General features: G+C 36.5%; 1 protein-coding gene and 1 non-coding gene across 2 annotated transcripts; one reads left to right on the top strand and one right to left on the bottom strand.

The window, feature by feature from the left end:
* Positions 1–1,692: 1,692 nt before the first annotated feature.
* Positions 1,693–7,379, top strand: LOC130950669 (probable serine/threonine-protein kinase At1g54610). The gene is made up of 8 exons (XM_057879226.1): positions 1,693–1,841; positions 2,098–2,519; positions 2,960–3,244; positions 3,359–3,676; positions 4,742–4,969; positions 6,188–6,288; positions 6,680–6,800; positions 6,969–7,379. The coding sequence occupies exons 2-8, from the start codon at positions 2,145–2,147 to the stop codon at positions 7,275–7,277; spliced, it is 1,737 nt and encodes a 578-aa protein (XP_057735209.1). The 5' UTR covers positions 1,693–1,841; positions 2,098–2,144; the 3' UTR covers positions 7,278–7,379.
* A 9,431-nt stretch (positions 7,380–16,810) lies between these two features.
* Positions 16,811–16,918, bottom strand: LOC130952605 (small nucleolar RNA R71). Its single transcript, XR_009074784.1, has one exon. It is a non-coding gene; the product is annotated as a small nucleolar RNA R71 (small nucleolar RNA).
* Positions 16,919–19,051: the final 2,133 nt, after the last annotated feature.

The raw sequence follows: 19,051 nt of genomic DNA, 5'->3' as shown, positions 1-19,051 counted from the left end.
ATTGAATGATACTCACACTCACTAGCCTAAACTAATCAAAGATCCAAATAAAGGACATTTATTGTTTTTCGCTTTAAGACTTGTAATGTGCTAAATTAAAGAACAAAGTGGGTTAATCGTAGGCTCAAAGTTGGCTAACAACGGTAGGTAAAAGGTAGGCTATTCGGGTAAGTGAGCTAAATGAAATGATGACCTCAATCATATAAATGCATGAATACACAGAATAATGGACATAAAGAATCAAACAAATCAAAGATTACAATCATAGAAAGAGAATAATGCACACAAGAATGGAAATAAGTGGTTATAAGATGTAACCACGAAATTAGGCTCAAAACTCACATGCTTATATTCTTAGCTCAAAAATCATGTTCCAAAATAAATTCTTTCAAGCAAGTTCAACGAAAATTTGTTTTTCAAATTGGTGGGGTGCCCTAAAATAGTTTCTTGGAAAAGAAATCATCACCCTAACCAAGTAGTCTTAATAAGAAAGAAGTGGTAAAAATATGTACAAATTCTAACTAACATACAGCCTATCATATAATGCAACAACTAGCTAACATTGGTGTTGTAAAAGAAAATTGTTACCCATGGAAGTCGGTCAGACGACCTTCCCACACTTGAAGATTGCACCGTCCTCGGTGCATGCAAAGAAGAGCAAGGTGGACGGGTTGAAACAACTGATGAGCTTTCTTCAAAAGGTTGTGCGGATGACTTGTTTGTTGTCCCATTTAAAAACTTTTCCTTTTTCCTTCTTTTAGTGGCCAACCTAAAAGGAAAGAAAAAGAAAGAAAATTAAGCCTACAATAGAACTAACATCAAATGCGAATTAAATTGATGAAATCCTAAAACAAACACGAATTAAATGGATGAAAGCCAAAAATTGGCTGTGTAAAACTGTCCCATGTTCCCTCCTCCCACCAAACTCTGTTAACAATCGAATTGAAACTCCGAAGTCGTTAAATCACATATATTGATATAATTATCCAATCAAATCTCAAATCTTAAAATTGATTTTAGTCAAGTAAAATAATAAGTAGTATGAAATAGCGAATGGTTACTACATACCTCAAAGGAAGTAACATAATCGTTAAGGGAGACAATTATCAGATTCCGATTTCGTTGTGGCGCCGCAACTTCGTGAGGAGGATAAATATTGCATATAGCTTTACATTTTGTAGAGAAAAAAAGAGGATATATTTTTTGGAGACAAATCAAACAGATAGAATTTAAATTTTGAAGGAAAAAAATCGAGAAAAAGGTGAAAGAACGCATCAGAATGGAGAAAACCCATCAAGGATAATTCCATAAAACATCAATCACCATACTCTATGTATTCGTAGTTGGCAAGTATTTTGTTGGTGAAATAGTAGAGCTCTTCTTTTTTTCACTTTGTGTGAGAGGAGAGAGAGAAATTAATCATATTCCTTGCCTTTTCTTATTTCACATCTGCTAAAAAAGCAAAACAAACAAACAAAGAAACGAAACACGCTCCAAAATAATCGAATTCGAATTGAAGGTAACATACAAAACCCTCTAATAATAATAATAATAATAATAATAATAACAATAATAATAACATACAAAATTATTATTATTATTATTATTATTATTATTATTATTATTATTATTATTTATTTTTTTTAAGTTTTGTGTTTTTCCCCTTTGGTTTATTGCTTACTTAGTTACCACTTACCAAACCCATCACGTGCTTTATCTGCGGAACGATACCGATAAAATGGAAAAAACTTTCGTTTTCGCTTTCCTTTCTATGCGCGATCACTTTGAGACACTACACAGAATCTTTGGTGCCTTTTGACCTTAACTGAATTCCCATTTTGGTAAGTTAAGTAAATTCTCTGTGTGCTTGTGTTCCTTTCTGTGGTCCTTTGATCATGTATAATTTGACCAAGTTTTACTTTTGATTTCACGTCCTTAATTTACCACATGATGCATGATGTACTAAATTTGCTTGCTGCTTTCGTCGGGTGATGTTGTTAATGGTAGGATTAGTAAATTAATTGCGGATTATGCACTCATTCATAACCTTGACCTTGTTTTTTATTGGATTATTGTGGTGATTGTTTGGTAATTCAGAAACCCTTAACAAGCCATGTCAAGGTAGTGAAGCTTATGTTCTTGAAATGGGGTGTGTGATTAGCCGAGAGGTGCAATCGGGGATTGTCTCTGAGGTGAAGGAGGAGAAGGGTTTGAGTGCTGAGTTGAGCAGGAAGGTTGGTGATGTGTCTACAAGCAATATTGATGTAGGCGAGGTGGAGATTCAGAATGGCGAGAAGCAGAGGGAAAAAGAAGAGAATGGTAGCAATGATGAGCAGCCTCGGAAAGCGAGGGGCGAAAGAAGAAGATCAAAGCCAAACCCAAGGATGAGTAATCCCCCTAAGAATTTGAGGGGGGAGCAAGTAGCAGCTGGGTGGCCACCGTGGCTTACGGCAGTTTGTGGGGAAGCACTCAGTGGCTGGATTCCTCGAAAGGCTGACACATTTGAGAAAATTGATAAGGTGGATTTGTTTACAAATTTACTTGGATTTTATTTTATTTTCTTATTTATTTATTGGTTTTTGAATTTTTGCTGTCTTCTTGGTGCATTCGTAGCATTAAACTTGATAGGAAATTCAGTTAATGAATCATGCCATATTAAGGATATATGGATGTGGCTTGAACTTCATTTGTTATGCAGATAATCATTGATGTTGTGAAATTGTAATATTGTTGTCTAGGATCTTCATGCATGATGGTTGCAATAAATTTTTTTTCTTAGTTGTTTTTTTTTTTGTTGGGTTCTCGGGGTTTTTTTTTTTGGAGGGGGGGGGGGTTTAAAGGAATCTAATTTGCATTATTATTAAGCAAGAAGTTACATAGTGTTGAATCTCTTGTTTGCTTCTTCTAACTATAGTTCTTCTCTTCTCATACTTTCCCTTTTAATTTTCCCTTATATTAGATTGGTCAAGGAACATATAGTAATGTGTACAAAGCTAAGGACATGTTGACTGGTAAGATCGTTGCATTGAAGAAGGTCCGATTTGACAATTTGGAACCTGAGAGTGTCAAATTCATGGCAAGGGAGATTATTATTTTGCGAAGATTGGATCACCCCAATGTTGTAAAGCTAGAAGGTTTAGTTACATCAAGAATGTCCTTGAGTTTGTATCTCGTTTTTGATTACATGGTGCATGATTTAGCTGGTCTTGCTGCAAGCCCTGAAATAAAGTTTACAGAACCTCAGGTTAGACCAAGTTTATTTGAATAATTTAAAAAATCAAATAGATATTCATCGCTACATGTACTTTTCAAGTGGCTGCATTTGATGTTTTTAGGTACTTTGTGTCTCCTATGGCAGGTCAAATGTTACATGCATCAATTGTTATCAGGTCTTGAGCACTGTCATAATCGAAATGTGCTTCACCGTGATATTAAAGGATCAAATCTACTTATCGACAATGATGGAGTACTTAAGATTGCTGATTTTGGTCTTGCATCATTCTTTGATCCGAACCGCAAGCAACCCATGACTAATCGTGTAGTAACCCTTTGGTATAGACCTCCGGAGTTGCTTCTTGGTGCCACAGATTATGGTGTGGGCATTGACCTTTGGAGTGCTGGTTGCATTCTAGGAGAGTTATTGGCTGGGAAACCTATTATGCCTGGTCGTACAGAGGTAAAACTTGAAATGCCTCACATTGATTTATTGGATTTTTTTTCGTTCCCTGACTGTCTTCCTAACTATTAAGATTGTATGATGTGATTTCATTCATGAGATTGAATTGAATATTTACATTGAGTTCTCTATTATGGAAGAGCTTATTGGCTGTTATTATATATCAGAAAGATGTTATTATTATCCAGTAGTCTAGAAAACAACCTAACTAACATTTTTGATCTAATAATTTATTTGTTTGAGTCTTCTTTGTAACTTGATCCTCAAACTATCTATTATGATGTTCCTTCATATTAACAGTTAATGTGGCAGAATTTTTCATTTCCTTGAATATCTTCCCCACATTTACTGTAGTATGACATCAGTGAGTTTTCTGTTCTAAAACACACAAAGCGAAGAATTAATGAAAGGTTGAGTTACTGCATGATTTGATAAACTATTTTACTACATAATACATGCACAACCATATATGCTTCTGTTGAGCTTCAGAACATTTTTGGTGACGGGAATAAATCTACTACTAGTTTAGATAATGTAAAAGTCAGAAGATGGAACGGGGTTTTAGTTTTTACTACTAGTAGCATTTATAAGCTATCAAACCAATATGGTAATTGCTTTGTTTGTCCTTCTCAAAGAGTAATTGCTTTCCATTGTAGCATATGCAGTATTAGAGAAGTGATAGTTTTAGAGAATTCAGAGGGAAGAGATAGTGATCTGAATTGTGTAATGTGTATTATTACCAAGCTAAAATGATCAAATGGTATTAGAATTTCTTTGATCAAATGGTTTGGAGTTTGATCCTTGTCCCCATACTAAAATAAAGAAGAATTTTATGTATAAAGCAAACAAAAAGAAATAAGATCTATGCACAATTCACGTCAACGCCAAAAGGAGACTTGCATGAAGCGGCGTGTTAGATATATAAACCAGTCATGTGCTTCTACCAAATAGCTTAAGCATTTGGGATAAATGGTTCCATGACATGAGGAAATTTGCATGCATTAAGAATTAGTTATTGATATCTATATTTATATTCAATGACCCTTTTCTTGAATACTTGTGTAGGTGGAACAATTGCATAAGATATACAAACTTTGCGGTTCACCTTCTGATGAGTATTGGAAGAAATCAAAGTTGCCTAATGCTACCTTGTTTAAACCTAGAGAGCCATATAGGAGATGCATAAGAGAGACATTTAAAGATTTTCCACCTTCTGCACTAGCCCTTATTGACACTCTTCTTGCAATTGATCCCGCTGAACGGAAGACTGCCTCATATGCTTTAAGAAGTGAGGTGCGCTTTTTGAAACCCCTTTTCTTTATGTCATTAAAATGTTATGGTATCATTTTGATTCTGTACTGCCCTATTATTGAGATTACTGATTCATGCCAGTTACACTATCCTAATCTCTTGGTTCCTAATTTATTATTGCTTCAAAAGACTTTTCTCGTACACATACATTAGTCTCTCGTGAATATAGTAAATGATGTGGATTCTTCCAGTGCCTATTTTTATACATAACTAGTTCTATTAGGGAGTAGTATGCTTAACTACAATGATTGCTGGTGGATGTTTTGATGTTGATAATTGATCTTCTAAGATTCTGGTTCTCCAGCGTCTTTTTTTAAGGAAATGATACTTTGTCATTTGAAATTTGTCCCGTTTGACAACTATTAGTTTGTAACTTATACAATTAGTTTAAAACCTTGGTGTAAAATGTTTGAAAAAAATTCATCTAAAAAACGAGGAGATTGGTAAATTAATAGAGTGAGAGGTTAATCATCATTGAATTTGGAACTTTTATCATGTTTGAGACCCGCTACTTTGATTTAAGGGTGATTAGAATTACCGACTTCCTCACTTTAGAAGATTTTGTTCCAGAAAGTTTATAACTTCTGAAAGAGTTTGCAAATTTTGAGGAAAAATAACAGAAACATAAATAGAAGAGATATGTGTGGGCTTGACTCCTTTAACACTCTCTATAAAGGTAGTCCAATAACTCAGAAGTTGTTGATGTAGCATTCTTGTTTCTCTTAGATTTCTTGTCCAGAAAAGATAGCTTGAATGCTATAAATGCTTCTTTAGCAATAGGCCCTCAGATCTTGAATGCTTTCTGAGGAAAACTAGCCAGACGATGTCTCTTATTCTCTCTTGAACTTGGTCTTCCTCATCAGATATGTAGCCCTCCTTTGAATAGGATCAGGAAGTTTGACTTGATACAATATCATGGTTGCATGGCTTACCTTGGAAGTCAGTATGCTATGTCTTCTTCGCGTTGGAATAATATGTAAATAATGTCCCTAATCTTAAATGATTGGAATGAATAGCATGTTTTAAATAATCATGATAAATTACGTGGACCTTCCAAAATTAATGTATAAGTTTATAAATTATAAAACAAAATTTGTTTGATTTAAAGGTTATCTTTGTCAAATGTCAAAGTTAATTTTCATTTCTAAACCAAACCCTTTTATACTTTTCACTTTGCTTGTCTAACCTATCATTTCGCAGTTCTTTACCACAGAACCTTATGCTTGTGATCCTTCTTGTCTTCCAAAATATCCCCCGACCAAGGAAATGGATGCTAAACGACGGGATGATGAAGCAAGGAGGTATTTTTCTCTGTGCTCTAAGTTGGTCTTTTGGATACTAGAAGTGTGACATATTACTGCAAATATTTTAAAAGTTAACATTTTTACTTTTTTAAAGAAAAATGTGATTGTGGCAGAGAAAATGGGAGTTAGATAAGGGAAGTCATCTGAAACAACTATATTTTGGTGGATTCTTATGGTGTCAATTGTTAAGTGTTGCTAAAATTAAAATAACACTTTTTAACTCTGTTTTAATCTTGTGACCTGACATCACTAAATTTATGAGCAGACTCGGGCAATTCTGCTTCAACTTACGTGCACTGTCCCAAATACACATTGATGCATGCATTAACATTTATCCATCCTGCTATACATAACCAACACTGAATTACTTGTGAATATGAATGTTCAGATTAAGAGCTGCTGGAAAAGCTCATGGGGATGGTGCAAAGAAGCATCATCGTACACGTGAACGTACTGCAAGAGCTATTGCTGCTCCTGAAGCCAATGCCGAGCTTCAACCCAACATTGATGTATGTAAAACAAAAGTATATTACTTTTGTGGTTGGTTTTTCTCTGGAGGATCTAATTGTATCGTCGCATTTCATTTTCATATTCAAAGACTGAAGCTCTGCTTCCTTTAACTGAAAGTAAAAGCTAATGTTGATTAAAGTTTCGTCTATGTTTTCACGTGTTAACAGCGAAGGCGTCTCATCACTCATGCGAATGCTAAGAGCAAGAGTGAAAAGTTCCCTCCACCTCATGAAGACGGGCAACTTGGATACCCGTTGGGATCTTCAAACCATATTGATCCAGACACTCTCCCTCCTGATGTCTCTTTTGTTTCAACCACATACAACTACACAAAGGAACCATTCCAGGCATGGTCCGGTCCGATCGGTGTGCCAAAGCAGAAGAAACACAATAATGCAGGTGATGCATTGGATTTATCCAAACCACATAAAAGTGCTCTCAAGGACAAGGTTAAAGGAAAGAAAATCATAGTTTAGATTATATTATTTCATACATTCTTATACAAGTCAAATTTAAGAATATGTTCCCTGGTGCCTCAATTTTTTAGTGGATCATAAATTGCTTATCATGGGATGAAATATTTTTTCTCCATTCTCTTTTTCATAGTTTTTTTAATTGCTTTCATTGAGGTAAAGTGTCTTTTTTCCTGATTATTCTGTTTGTATGATAAGAGAATTAATATGATGTATATCGTGATTTTGTTTATTTTTCTTTTATTTACAGAAAAAAAGAAAAGAAAACCTCTCTCTTGTTAATATCCGAACTCTGTTGAGAATTGTTGTGTCTTCATTAGGGGGTCAAGGTGTTTGCACTTTTAGTTGTACCAAAATCCAGAAAAATGATTACTCTACTTGTGTCTATTTTGTTCTTGTTTCATATTAATATTGCTCAATAAAGTTGTTTTATCCTCTCTGATTGTTCACTAGAAGCATGGGGGGTTTGGTAAAATCATTTTTGAAAGTGACTAACTTTATCCTAAAAGGAAGTCTAAAAAATTGGAGATAAGAAAACTTCGCTTCGTAGTTATTTAAACGAGGGGTGAAATTTTTCAGTGAAGAACTAGAAATATGTAATGTATAGAAAGGAGAGTGGTACCATTGTACCAAACTACATTGCAGAGAATATTACCAAACTAAAATTAAGTACTTAAATTATTCTCCAAATGGATCATTATATCATAATTTTGTACTTAAAATTTTTTTTTTCAAGTATGTTCCTATTATATCATAATCGGTAATAAAGATGGTTAACATGTTAGTGACATATATTTATATACTAGCAAGATGTACCACCCTTATTATCAGAATGTCAAGTTTCTAGCTGTCAGTCTGATAGCAAAAAGTATGATGACAACTTCATATATTTAATTATAAATTAGGAGTCTTTGACCCGAAATCATATCGCTGTTTTTTAAAAAAAAAACGAAAATACTTTTTCTTGAAAACAAACAAGTATATACATATATACAAAACTTCTTACTCAAACAATTTACAAATGTTATATACATACATGTCATTACAGTCAGGCTCCTATCCTTCTTATAAGAATATAATAATAAAGGCGAGGAAAATCTATAACATATGTATACAAACAAAAATAACATATCTAAGAAATTAACAAAAACTCCGCAAACTTTTTCGTTTGTCCTGAAAAGAGAAGTCTATAGGAGGTGAGAACATCATCCTTGCTGGTTCTCAGTAGAGAATTTTTAAGAATTGTCGTAAGAAGATATTTTAAATAAAACTATTTTCAATTGCAGTGATCGTCAGTTCATTATCCAAATTTAAAACTCATATTTTTCTTGTAAAAGTTTCATGTAAATAACATTCCATACATTTCATTACTTACTAAGAAATTATTTTAATCAAAACTTACCACTGATCCAACCAACCACGACTTCCGACCCAAATCACATCAACTTAGCCTCCGACTCAAATTAAATCAACTCTCGGCCTCCGACCCAACAAAATCCATCACCGCTATCAACAATCCACCACCAGATACTCAAAACAGAAATCAACCACAAGCACAAACAAATACAAGGTAAACACATTTAAAGAACAAGTTACAGCAAGTATCACAGTTACCAGTTAAACAGAATTCATCAGATAGACAATCTAAAACACTTAAGCACACCTAAACAAAGCAAACAAACGCAACATGATTTATTCCTGTCCTACTGACCTTGAGCTCACGTGTCGGTTACTTTGTCAAAACCCGACACATCCGGTAGCTACTCCGGATATCGTCCTCTTGAAAACCGGTGGGCAGTACACCACCACGATCCCTACCCGGTGAGCAGTACGCCACCACGATTTTCACCATTGTGAGCGGTACTGATGAATCCACATTTCATGATATTTATTTTCTCTATTTGGGTGGATTTCATCAACTTTTCTCGCACTTATCCATTGAAATAGCATAGTTTCATGATTTCTTCCTAAATTGTGCTTGAAAGTGAAAACATGCTTTTTAGGCCTTTTAATTGCTAAATTTTATTCACTTTAATCCCATTCGGTACCTTGATGTATTTGTTAAGTGATTTCAGGTTTCCAAGGCAAGTATGGGTTGAAGAAGAGAGAAAAAGAGCTTGCAAAAGAGAAGAAACCATGAAGAAATGGAGTTTAGAAGATTTACCAGCCGTGCGTATGCTCAGGTGTGAGCTCATGGCGACGCGTACGCATGACCCATGCATATGTGTGAACCTTGTCACGTGAGCTCATTATTTGCAAATCGCTGGGGGCGAATTCTGGGCCTCCAAAATCCAGTCTATCTCATTTTTGAAGCTATTTCAAGCCAAAGTGAAGAGGAATGAAGGGGGGGGGGGACCAATTAAGTTTAGCTTAGTATAATGTTGTAGGTCATTCTAGAGAGAGAAACTCCCCCTTTTCTCTAGAAATTAAGGTTATTATATTAATTTTTTTGTAATTTTTCTTTTTAATTCTTGTTTTCATCTAGTTTCTTTTACCTGTCTTTGTTCTATTGTCTTAATTTCCTTAATTTATCTTGTCATTTTCTCAGTTTTGCCACTTTTATGTATTTGCACTCTTTGTTAATTTTAGTTTCTATTAATGCAATTTATGTTTTATGTTCATTTAATGCTTGTTTGAGTTATTGTTATTATTTTCTTGCTTTTGATAGTTAGATTTTATTTTTAATGTAATTTAATATTATTTTATTTTCATGCACACCAAATGTTTGATAAAATGCTTGGCTTAGTATTTACCTAGTTTTTCTTCACTCTTGGCTTGGAATTGAGGACTTTGGTGACCATTGAGTCATTGAGGTCCATTCTTGATTGATATATTAGAGTAGTTAGTTGATTTGGTTTCCACTAACTCTATGTTTTCCATTAATAGAGTTGACTAGGACTTGTAGATTGAAATCAATTATGCCTATTTGATTTATTCTCGATGTAGGGTTGACTAAGTAGGATTAACTCTTCATAATCATCTTGTGTTTGTGGTTAATGGCTAGGATAGGTAACCTTAGCTCTCAATCCTTGCCAAGAGGTTTCTTAGCACTTGAATTCCCCTTTCTCTTGATCAATTGCCTTTGATTGCTTTTGATATTTAGTTATTGTTTGCTCATTTACTTTCTTGCTATTTACAATTCTTGCTTCTCTTGCCATCAACCCCCATTTTCCTCGTAGCCAATAATTGAGCATTTCATTTGCAACTCCTAGGAAAGATGACCCGGGACTTAAAACTCCCGGTTTATGTTTGTTTTGAATTGTGACATCTTTGAATTAAAATTTGATTGATGGTCGACTGTCGGGTTGGGACTATACTTGCAACGGCAATCTTATTTTGAGAAAAATTCCAAACCCGCTTTAGGCCATTACCAAATTTTTGGCGCCGTTGCCGGAGAGTTGCAATGGTGTTATGTTATTGGCTATTGTAAATATGTTAATATGTAAATAGCTTGATTTTTGGTTGTCTTTTGTTTTTGTTAATGGTTAGGATTGGGATCCTGGAGGACATTGAAAATTCAAGCATTGGTGGAGAAGTCAAGCACAAGCCACCATAGCAAGGGCTCTCCCAATTGTCTAACTTAAAGACAATAAATAAAGTGTTAGGTGGGAGACACCCCACCATAGTAACATCTTTCTAACTCTCCCTCTCCTTTAGCATTTGTTTGTTAAATTTTTTCTTCTTTTAGTTAGCTTAGTTTGGTAGAATTTTTGTGTTGATCTTGTACTTTTAAGGTAGAATAAGTTTTAGGGTTGGAAAAGCTATTTTGTATGTCATGTTTGGTGCCTTAGAGCACTAAAAATTTTTTAGAAAAAGAAAGCATGTGCGCGCGCATACACCTGTGCGTACGCACACCTCCCCAAAATCTGCATTCTGTGCACACGCACCCACCTGTACGTACGCACACTCATTAACACTCCCTCTGCTGGGAACGCTCGCACACCTTGTGCATCCGCATTCCCCTACTATTTTCGTTCTTGTGTGTACGCACGGACCTGTGTTCGTACGCACAGATGTCAATCTGGTCGTTAAATTTCAACGTTTCATTTTCCCAAGAAAAAAAATATTTTGCCTTTTTGTGCGTGGGCACAGGCTTGTGCATGGGCACACTTCAAATCAAGGCCCCTACCCGTGGCTTTCGCACACATAGTGCAAACGCATAATCTCTACAATTTTGCCCATCACGTGTACGCGTCCCTCACGTGTACGTGTCACCTTCCATTTTCTCCCTTTCACGTGTACGCCTGCCCCATGCGTACGTGTCGATCCCCATTTTTGCAAGCACCATGCGCACGCGTGACCCTCCTCCCCTGTTTCACACTATTCTTTTCTCTTCTTCTCTCTACTTCTTTTTTTTTTTCCTTTTCTCTTCCCCTCTCTTCTTTCTCTTCTTCAATCCCCACCTATCATACTCTCCTTTAGTTGGTTATTTAGTTAGTTAGTTAGTTAGTTTGTTAGTTAGTTATTTGTTCAGTTAGTTAGTTTAATTTTTTGTTTTGGTGCTAAGTTCTGGATTATTGCTTTGATTTGCTGATTCTATCAAGATGTTGTTGCTGCTTACTGATAGGATGCTATTTTAGCATCATTGTGTGAATATTTATTGTTGGATTCCTTTATTGAGGTTATAAATTGTTGCTTGGTATTGAGTTCTTCATGGTTAATTTTGTGCATACCAAGTACTCATAACATTGCCTTTGAGAATGTCTTTGGATTTCTAAATTGCATGTTGTAGCTACCATGTAATTTGATTTCATTATCTATCATTAGGCAATTTGTATGTAGTTGATGCATTTTTTTATTAGGTGATGCTTGTTTATGATTGATTTTTATTTAAGTCACCTATTTGATGCATTAACATTAAGAATTATGAAATTGGATCATAAGCTTACCTAATGACACTTTTTGAGCTTTTTAAGGTTTGTGGACTATGCTTGACATGTTTTCCACTTCATGTCAATTAGGTGTTGCAAACAAACTTTCTTCTATCATCCAATTCACAATTCCTTGGTTATTGCTTGAATACTTTTATGCTCCTTTATTACTTGTTTGTTTATCTTAACCTACAAGTTTTCTTTTTAAAGTATTTCAAGCACACTAGAATGAGTGAAGTGCATGCTTCATTGGTGTAATTGGGACATAGCTTTCTTTGCTAGTGTGTGTTCTAAACTGCGCAACTTAGAATTCACACACTTGTTTTCATCAATGTCATAAACTAACTCAGTAACTTATTTTTGTGATTCACCACCTCATTCCAACAATCTAAGCTTCCTTATTTTTGCATTTACTCATCTTACTGTGTTATTTTCTATTTTTCATGTATGATTCATCATAAGTAACAAGCGAAGCGGGAAAAGAGCACGCAGCAACCGGTTGATCCACCAGCTGAAGGTGGAAACTCATGAAGTCGCCGTACCCTCCTTGCTCACTTTTGGATGCACCGCAGACGGTGCAAACTTTTAAGTGTGGGGAGGCTGTCACCGATCAGCAATCTTGGGTGACAATTTCTAATTCCAAACACTTTCACATTTTATTTTTCTTGGTTTGTATATATTTTAGAGCTTTAATTACATTCTTTCTTAGTTTATTGCATGTCTTTGCATACATATAATAAGCTTAGTTAAAATAATAAAATTTTCCAAGAAAAACATTCTTGATAGGGTAGTGACATCCTAATTGATTTGAGTCGGTATTTGTTTGATTGAAACATGCTGGAAATATATTGTGGAACATGTTTTTTTTTTTAGCTAAGAACACTGATGAGCGGATAATTTGTACGCTTTTTGGCATTGTTTTTAGTATGTTTTTAGTATATTTGGTCGAGTTTTAGTATATTTTTATTAGTTTTTAGTTAAAATTCACCTTTCTGGACTTTACTATGAGTTTGTGTATTTTTCTGTGATTTCAGGTATTTTCTGGCTGAAATTGAGGGACCTGAGCAAAAATCTGATTCAGAGACTGAAAAGGACTGCAGATGCTGTTGGATTCTGACCTCCTTGCACTCGAAGTGGATTTTCTGGAGCTATAGAAGCCCAATTGGCGCGCTCTCAACGGCGTTGGAAAGTAGACATCCTAGGCTTTCCAGAAATATATGATAGTCCATATTTTGCCCAAGATTTGATGGCCCAAACCGGCGTTCAAAGTCACCTTCAGAATTTCCAGCGTTAAACGCCGGAACTGGCACCAAAATGGGAGTTAAACTCCCAAACTGGCACAAAAGCTGGCGTTTAACTCCAAGAAGAGTTTCTACACGAAAATGCTTCATTGCTCAGCCCAAGCACACACCAAGTGGGCCCGGAATTGGATTTTTATGTCATTTACTCATCTTTGTAATTCTTAAGCTACTAGTTCCCTATAAGTAGGACCTTTTACTATTGTATTTTCATCAGGTAGCTATCTTTAGTCTTATGCTATCTTAGATCATTTAGGGGCTGGCCACACGGCCATGCCTAGACCTTGTTCTTATGTATTTTCAATGGTGGAGTTTCTACACACCATAGATTAAGGTGTGGAGCTCTGCTGTACCTCGAGTATTAATGCAATTACTATTGTTCTTCTATTCAATTCCGCTTGTTCTTGTTCCAAGATATCACTTGTTCTTCAACTTGATGAATGTGATGATCCGTGACACTCATCATCATTCTCACCTATGAACGTGTGCCTGACAACCACCTCCGTTCTACTTTAGATTGGGTGAATATCTCTTGGATTCCTGATACACGATGCATGGTTGATCGCCTGACAACCGAGTGCTCGCCTGACAACCGAGCCAGCCATTCCGTGAGATCAGAGTCTTCGTGGTATAGGCTAGAACTGATGGCGGCATTCAAGAGAATCCAGAAGGTCTAACCTTGTCTGTGGTATTCTGAGTAGGATTCAATGATTGAATGACTATGACGTGCTTCAAACTCCTGAGGGCGGGGCGTTAGTGACAAACGCAAAAGAATCACTGGATTCTATTCCGGCCTGATCGAGAACCGACAGATGGATAGCTGTGCCGTGACAGGGTGCGTTGAACATTTCCACTGAGAGGATGGGAGGTAGCCACTGACAACGGTGAAACCCTTGCATAAGCTTGCCATGGAAAGGAGTAAGAAGGATTGGATGAAGACAGTAGGAAAGCAGAGAGACGGAAGGGACACAGCATCTTCATGCGCTTATCTGACATTCCCACCAATGAATTACATAAGTATCTCTATCTTTATCTTTATGTTTTATTCATATATCATTCATAACCATTTGATTCTGCCTGACTAAGATTTACAAGGTGACCATAGCTTGCTTCATACCAATAATCTCCGTGGGATCGACCCTTACTCGCGTAAGGTTTATTACTTGGACGACCCAGTGCACTTGCTGGTTAGTTGTGCGGAGTTGTGATGAAGAGTTGAGATTGCAATGAGCGTACCATGTTGATGGCGCCATTGATGATCACAATTTCGTGCACCAAGTTTTTGGCGCCGTTGCCGGGGATTGTTTCGAGTATGGACAACTGACGGTTCATCTTGTTGCTTAGATTAGGTATTATTTTTCTTCAGAGTTCTTAAGAATGAATTCTAGTGTTTCAAGGTGATGTTCTTATCATCACCAAAGCTGATTGATTATCATCAATTTAGCTCTTGAATGCAATGTCCTGCTGAAGCTTGGCTAGCCATGTCTAATTTCTTTAGACTAAAGCTTTAGACTAACATTGCATGATTCCTGGAATTCTCATTAAGAATTTTGATACCTTTATTTTCTTTTTCACTTAATTTTCGAAAAATCAAAAAAAAAAATAAAAAAATCATAAAATCCAAAAATATTTCTTGTTTGAGTCTAGAGTCTCATCTTAAGTTTAGTGTCAATTGCATGTTTCTGTTCTTATTGCATTCATGCATGTGTTTTCATTGATCTTCAAGTTGTTCTTGATGATTTCCTCGCTCTGATCTTTAAATTCTCTTGACTTGAGTGTTTTGTTGTTTCTCATGTGCATTCTCATGTTGTTAGTGTCCGTAGTATACAAACTGCTAAGTTTGGTGTCTTGCATGCATTGTTATTTGATCTTAGTTGCATTTTGATTATTCCTTACTATTAAAAATCCAAAAATTTTTAATTCGTGTCTTTTCAAGTCAATAATACAGAGAATTGAAGATTCAGAACATACAGCAGAGGAATTACACAGAAAAAGCTGGGCGTTCAAAACGCCCAGTGAAGAAGGCAGATTGGCGTTTAAACGCCAGCCAGGGTACCTGGTTGGGCGTTTAACGCCCAAAAAGGTAGTGCATTGGGCGTTAAACGCCAGAATGTGCACCATTCTGGGCGTTTAACGCCAGGATGGCACAAGAGGGAAGATTTTGTTTTCAAAATCAATTTTTTTCAAGTTTTCAAAGTTTTTCAAAATCAAATCTTTTTCAAATCATATCTTTTCAATCAAACCTTTTTCAAAATCAATTTCTTTCCTTTTTCAAAGATACTTGCTAACAATTAATGATTTGATTGAACATTTTAAGTATGTTGCCTTTTTTGTTGAGAAAGGTTTAATGTTTGAATCATATCTTTTCTTGTTAGCCAAGTCATTAATTTTAAAATCAAATCTTTTTAAAATTGTTTTCAAATCATATTTTTTCAATCATATCTTTTTAAAAGCATGATTTTTCAAACATATCTTTTTAATCACATCTTTTTCAAAAATAGTTTTCAATCATATTTTTTTTCTCAAAATCTTTTTCAAAAATCACTTGATTTCTTTCCCACTTTTAGTTTTCGAAAATTATCAATCAATTTTTCAAAATGTTTTTAAAATCTTTTTAACTTAATTTTCGAAAAATCTCTTCCCCTCTTCTCACATCCTTCTATTTATGGAGTACCACTCCTCCTCAATGCACAATTCGAACTCTATCTCACTAAGTTCGAATTCTCTACTTCTTCCTTCTATTTTTCTTTTCCTCTGACACCTAAAGGAATCTCTATACTGTGACATAGAGGATTCCATATTTTCTTGTTCTCTTCTCTTTCATATGAGCAGGAACAAAGACAAAGGCATTCTTGTTGAAGCTGACCCTGAACCTGAAAGGACCTTGAAGCGAAAGCTAAGAGAAGCTAAGGCACAACTCTCTGTAGAGGACCTAACAGAAATCTTCAAAGAAGAAGAACCCATGGCAGCCGAAAATAACAACAATGCCAACAATGCAAGGAAGGTGCTGGGTGACTTTACTGCACCTACTCCCGACTTCTATGGGAGAAGCATCTCTATCCCTGCCATTGGAGCAAACAACTTTGAGCTTAAGCCTCAATTAGTTTCTCTAATGCAACAGAATTGCAAGTTCCATGGACTTCCATTGGAAGATCCTCATCAGTTCTTAGCTGAATTCTTGCAAATCTGTGACACTGTCAAGACTAATGGGGTTGACCCGGAGGTCTACAAACTTATGCTATTCCCTTTTGCTGTGAGAGACAGAGCTAGAACATGGTTGGACTCACAACCTAAAGAAAGCCTGAACTCTTGGGAAAAGCTAGTCAATGCCTTCTTGGCAAAGTTCTTTCCACCTCAAAAATTGAGTAAGCTTAGAGTGGAAGTCCAAACCTTCAGACAGAAGGAAGGAGAATCCCTCTATGAAGCTTGGGAAAGATACAAACAATTGATCAGAAAATGTCCTTCTGACATGCTTTCTGAATGGAGCATCATAGGTATTTTCTATGATGGTCTATCAGAACTGTCCAAGATGTCTTTGGATAGCTCTGCTGGAGGATCTCTTCATTTGAAGAAGACGCCTGAGAAGCTCAAGAACTAATTAAAATGGTTGCAAATAACCAATTCATGTATACTTCTGAAAGGAATCCTGTGAACAATGGGACAAGTCAGAAGAAAGGAGTTCTTGAGATTGATACTCTGAATGCCATACTGGCTCAGAATAAGATATTGACTCAGCAAGTCAATTTGATTTCTCAAAGTCTGTCTGGAATGCAAAATGCACCAAACAGTACTAAGGATGCTTCATCTGAAGAAGAAGCTTATGATCCTGAGAACCCTTCAATGGAAGAGGTGAATTACCTAGGAGAACCCTATGGAAACACCTATAATTCTTCATGGAGAAATCACCCAAATTTCTCATGGAAGGATCAACAGAGACCTCAACAAGGTTTCAACAACAATAATGGTGGAAGAAACAGGTTTAGCAATGGCAAGCCTTTTCCATCATCTTCTTAGCAACAGACAGAGAATTCTAAGCAGAACCACTCTGACTTAGCAACCATGGTCTCTGATCTAATCAAAACCACTCAAAGTTTCATGAATGAAACAAGGTCCTCCATTAGAAACTTGGAGGCACAAGTGGGACAGCTGAGCAAGAAAGTTACTAAACTCCCTCCTAGTACTCTTCCAAGCAATACAGAAGAAAATCCAAAAGGAGAGTGCAAGGCCATCAACATGGCCGAATTTGGAGAGGAAGGAAAGGAAGTGAACGCCACTGAGGAAGACCTCAATGGGCGTGCACTGACCTCCAATGAGTTCCCTAATGAGAAACCATGGGAATCTGAGGCTCAAAATGAGACCATAGAGATTCCATTGGACTTACTTCTGCCATTCATGAGCTCTGATGAGTATTCTTCCTCTGAAGAGGATGAGTATGTCACTGAAGAGCAAGTTGCTAAATACCTTGGAGCAATCATGAAGCTAAATGACAAGTTATTTGGTAATGAGACTTGGGAGAATGAACCTCCTTTGCTCACCAAAGAACTGGATGACTTGTCTAGGCAGAAATTACCTCAAAAGAGACAAGATCCTGGGAAGTTTTCAATACCTTGTACCATAGGCACCATGACCTTCAAGAAGGCTCTGTGTGACTTAGGGTCAAGTGTGAACCTCATGCCCCTCTCTGTAATGGAGAAGCTAGGGATCTTTGAGGTGCAAGCTGCAAGAATCTCACTAGAGATGGCAGACAATTCAAGAAAACAAGCTTATGGACTTGTAGAGGATGTTCTGGTGAAAATTGAAGACCATTACATCCCTGCTGATTTCATAGTCCTAGAGACTGGGAAGTGCATGGATGAATCCATCATCCTTGGCAGACCCTTCCTAGCCACAGCAAAGGCTGTGATTGATGTGGACAGAGGTGAACTGATCATTCAAGTGAATGAGGAATCCTTTGTGTTTAAGGCTCAAGGATATCCCTCTGTCACCATGGAGAGGAAGCATGAAGAGCTTCTCTCAAAACAGAGTCAAACAGGGCCCCCACAGTCAAACTCTAAGTTTGGTGTTGGGAGGCCACAACCAAACTCTAAGTTTGGTGTTGAACCCCCACATTCAAACTCTAAGTTTGGTGTTGGGAGGTTCCAACATTGCTCTGAGTATCTGTGAGGCTCCATGAGGGCCCTCTGTCAAGCTACTGACATTAAAGAAGCGCTTGTTGGGAGGCAACCCAATGTTATATTTTATCTATTTTCTTTTGTTATTTTATGTTTTCTGTAGGTTGATGATCATGAGAAGTCACAAAATCAATTGAAAAAGCAAAAACAGAATGAAAAACAGGAAGAAAAATAGCACACCCTGGAGGAGAGCGTGCTGGCGTTTAAACGCCAGTAAGGCTAGCTGTTGGGCGTTTAACGCCCAGTCTGGCACCATTCTGGGCGTTTAACGCCAGAAAGGGGCACCAGACTGGCGTTAAACGCCAGAAAAGGGCAAGAACTTGGCGTTAAACGCCAGAAATGGGCACCAGCCCGGCGTTTAACGCCAGAATTGGCTAAAAATGCAATTTTGCATGCCATTTGGTGTAGGGATGACTTTTCCTTGACACCTTAGGATC

Source organism: Arachis stenosperma, chromosome 9, assembly GCF_014773155.1.
Source record: "Arachis stenosperma cultivar V10309 chromosome 9, arast.V10309.gnm1.PFL2, whole genome shotgun sequence".
Classification (NCBI taxonomy): Eukaryota; Viridiplantae; Streptophyta; class Magnoliopsida; order Fabales; family Fabaceae; genus Arachis; species Arachis stenosperma.
Note: the sequence above shows the minus strand (reverse complement) of the source record. Positions and strands in the feature narration are given on the sequence as shown.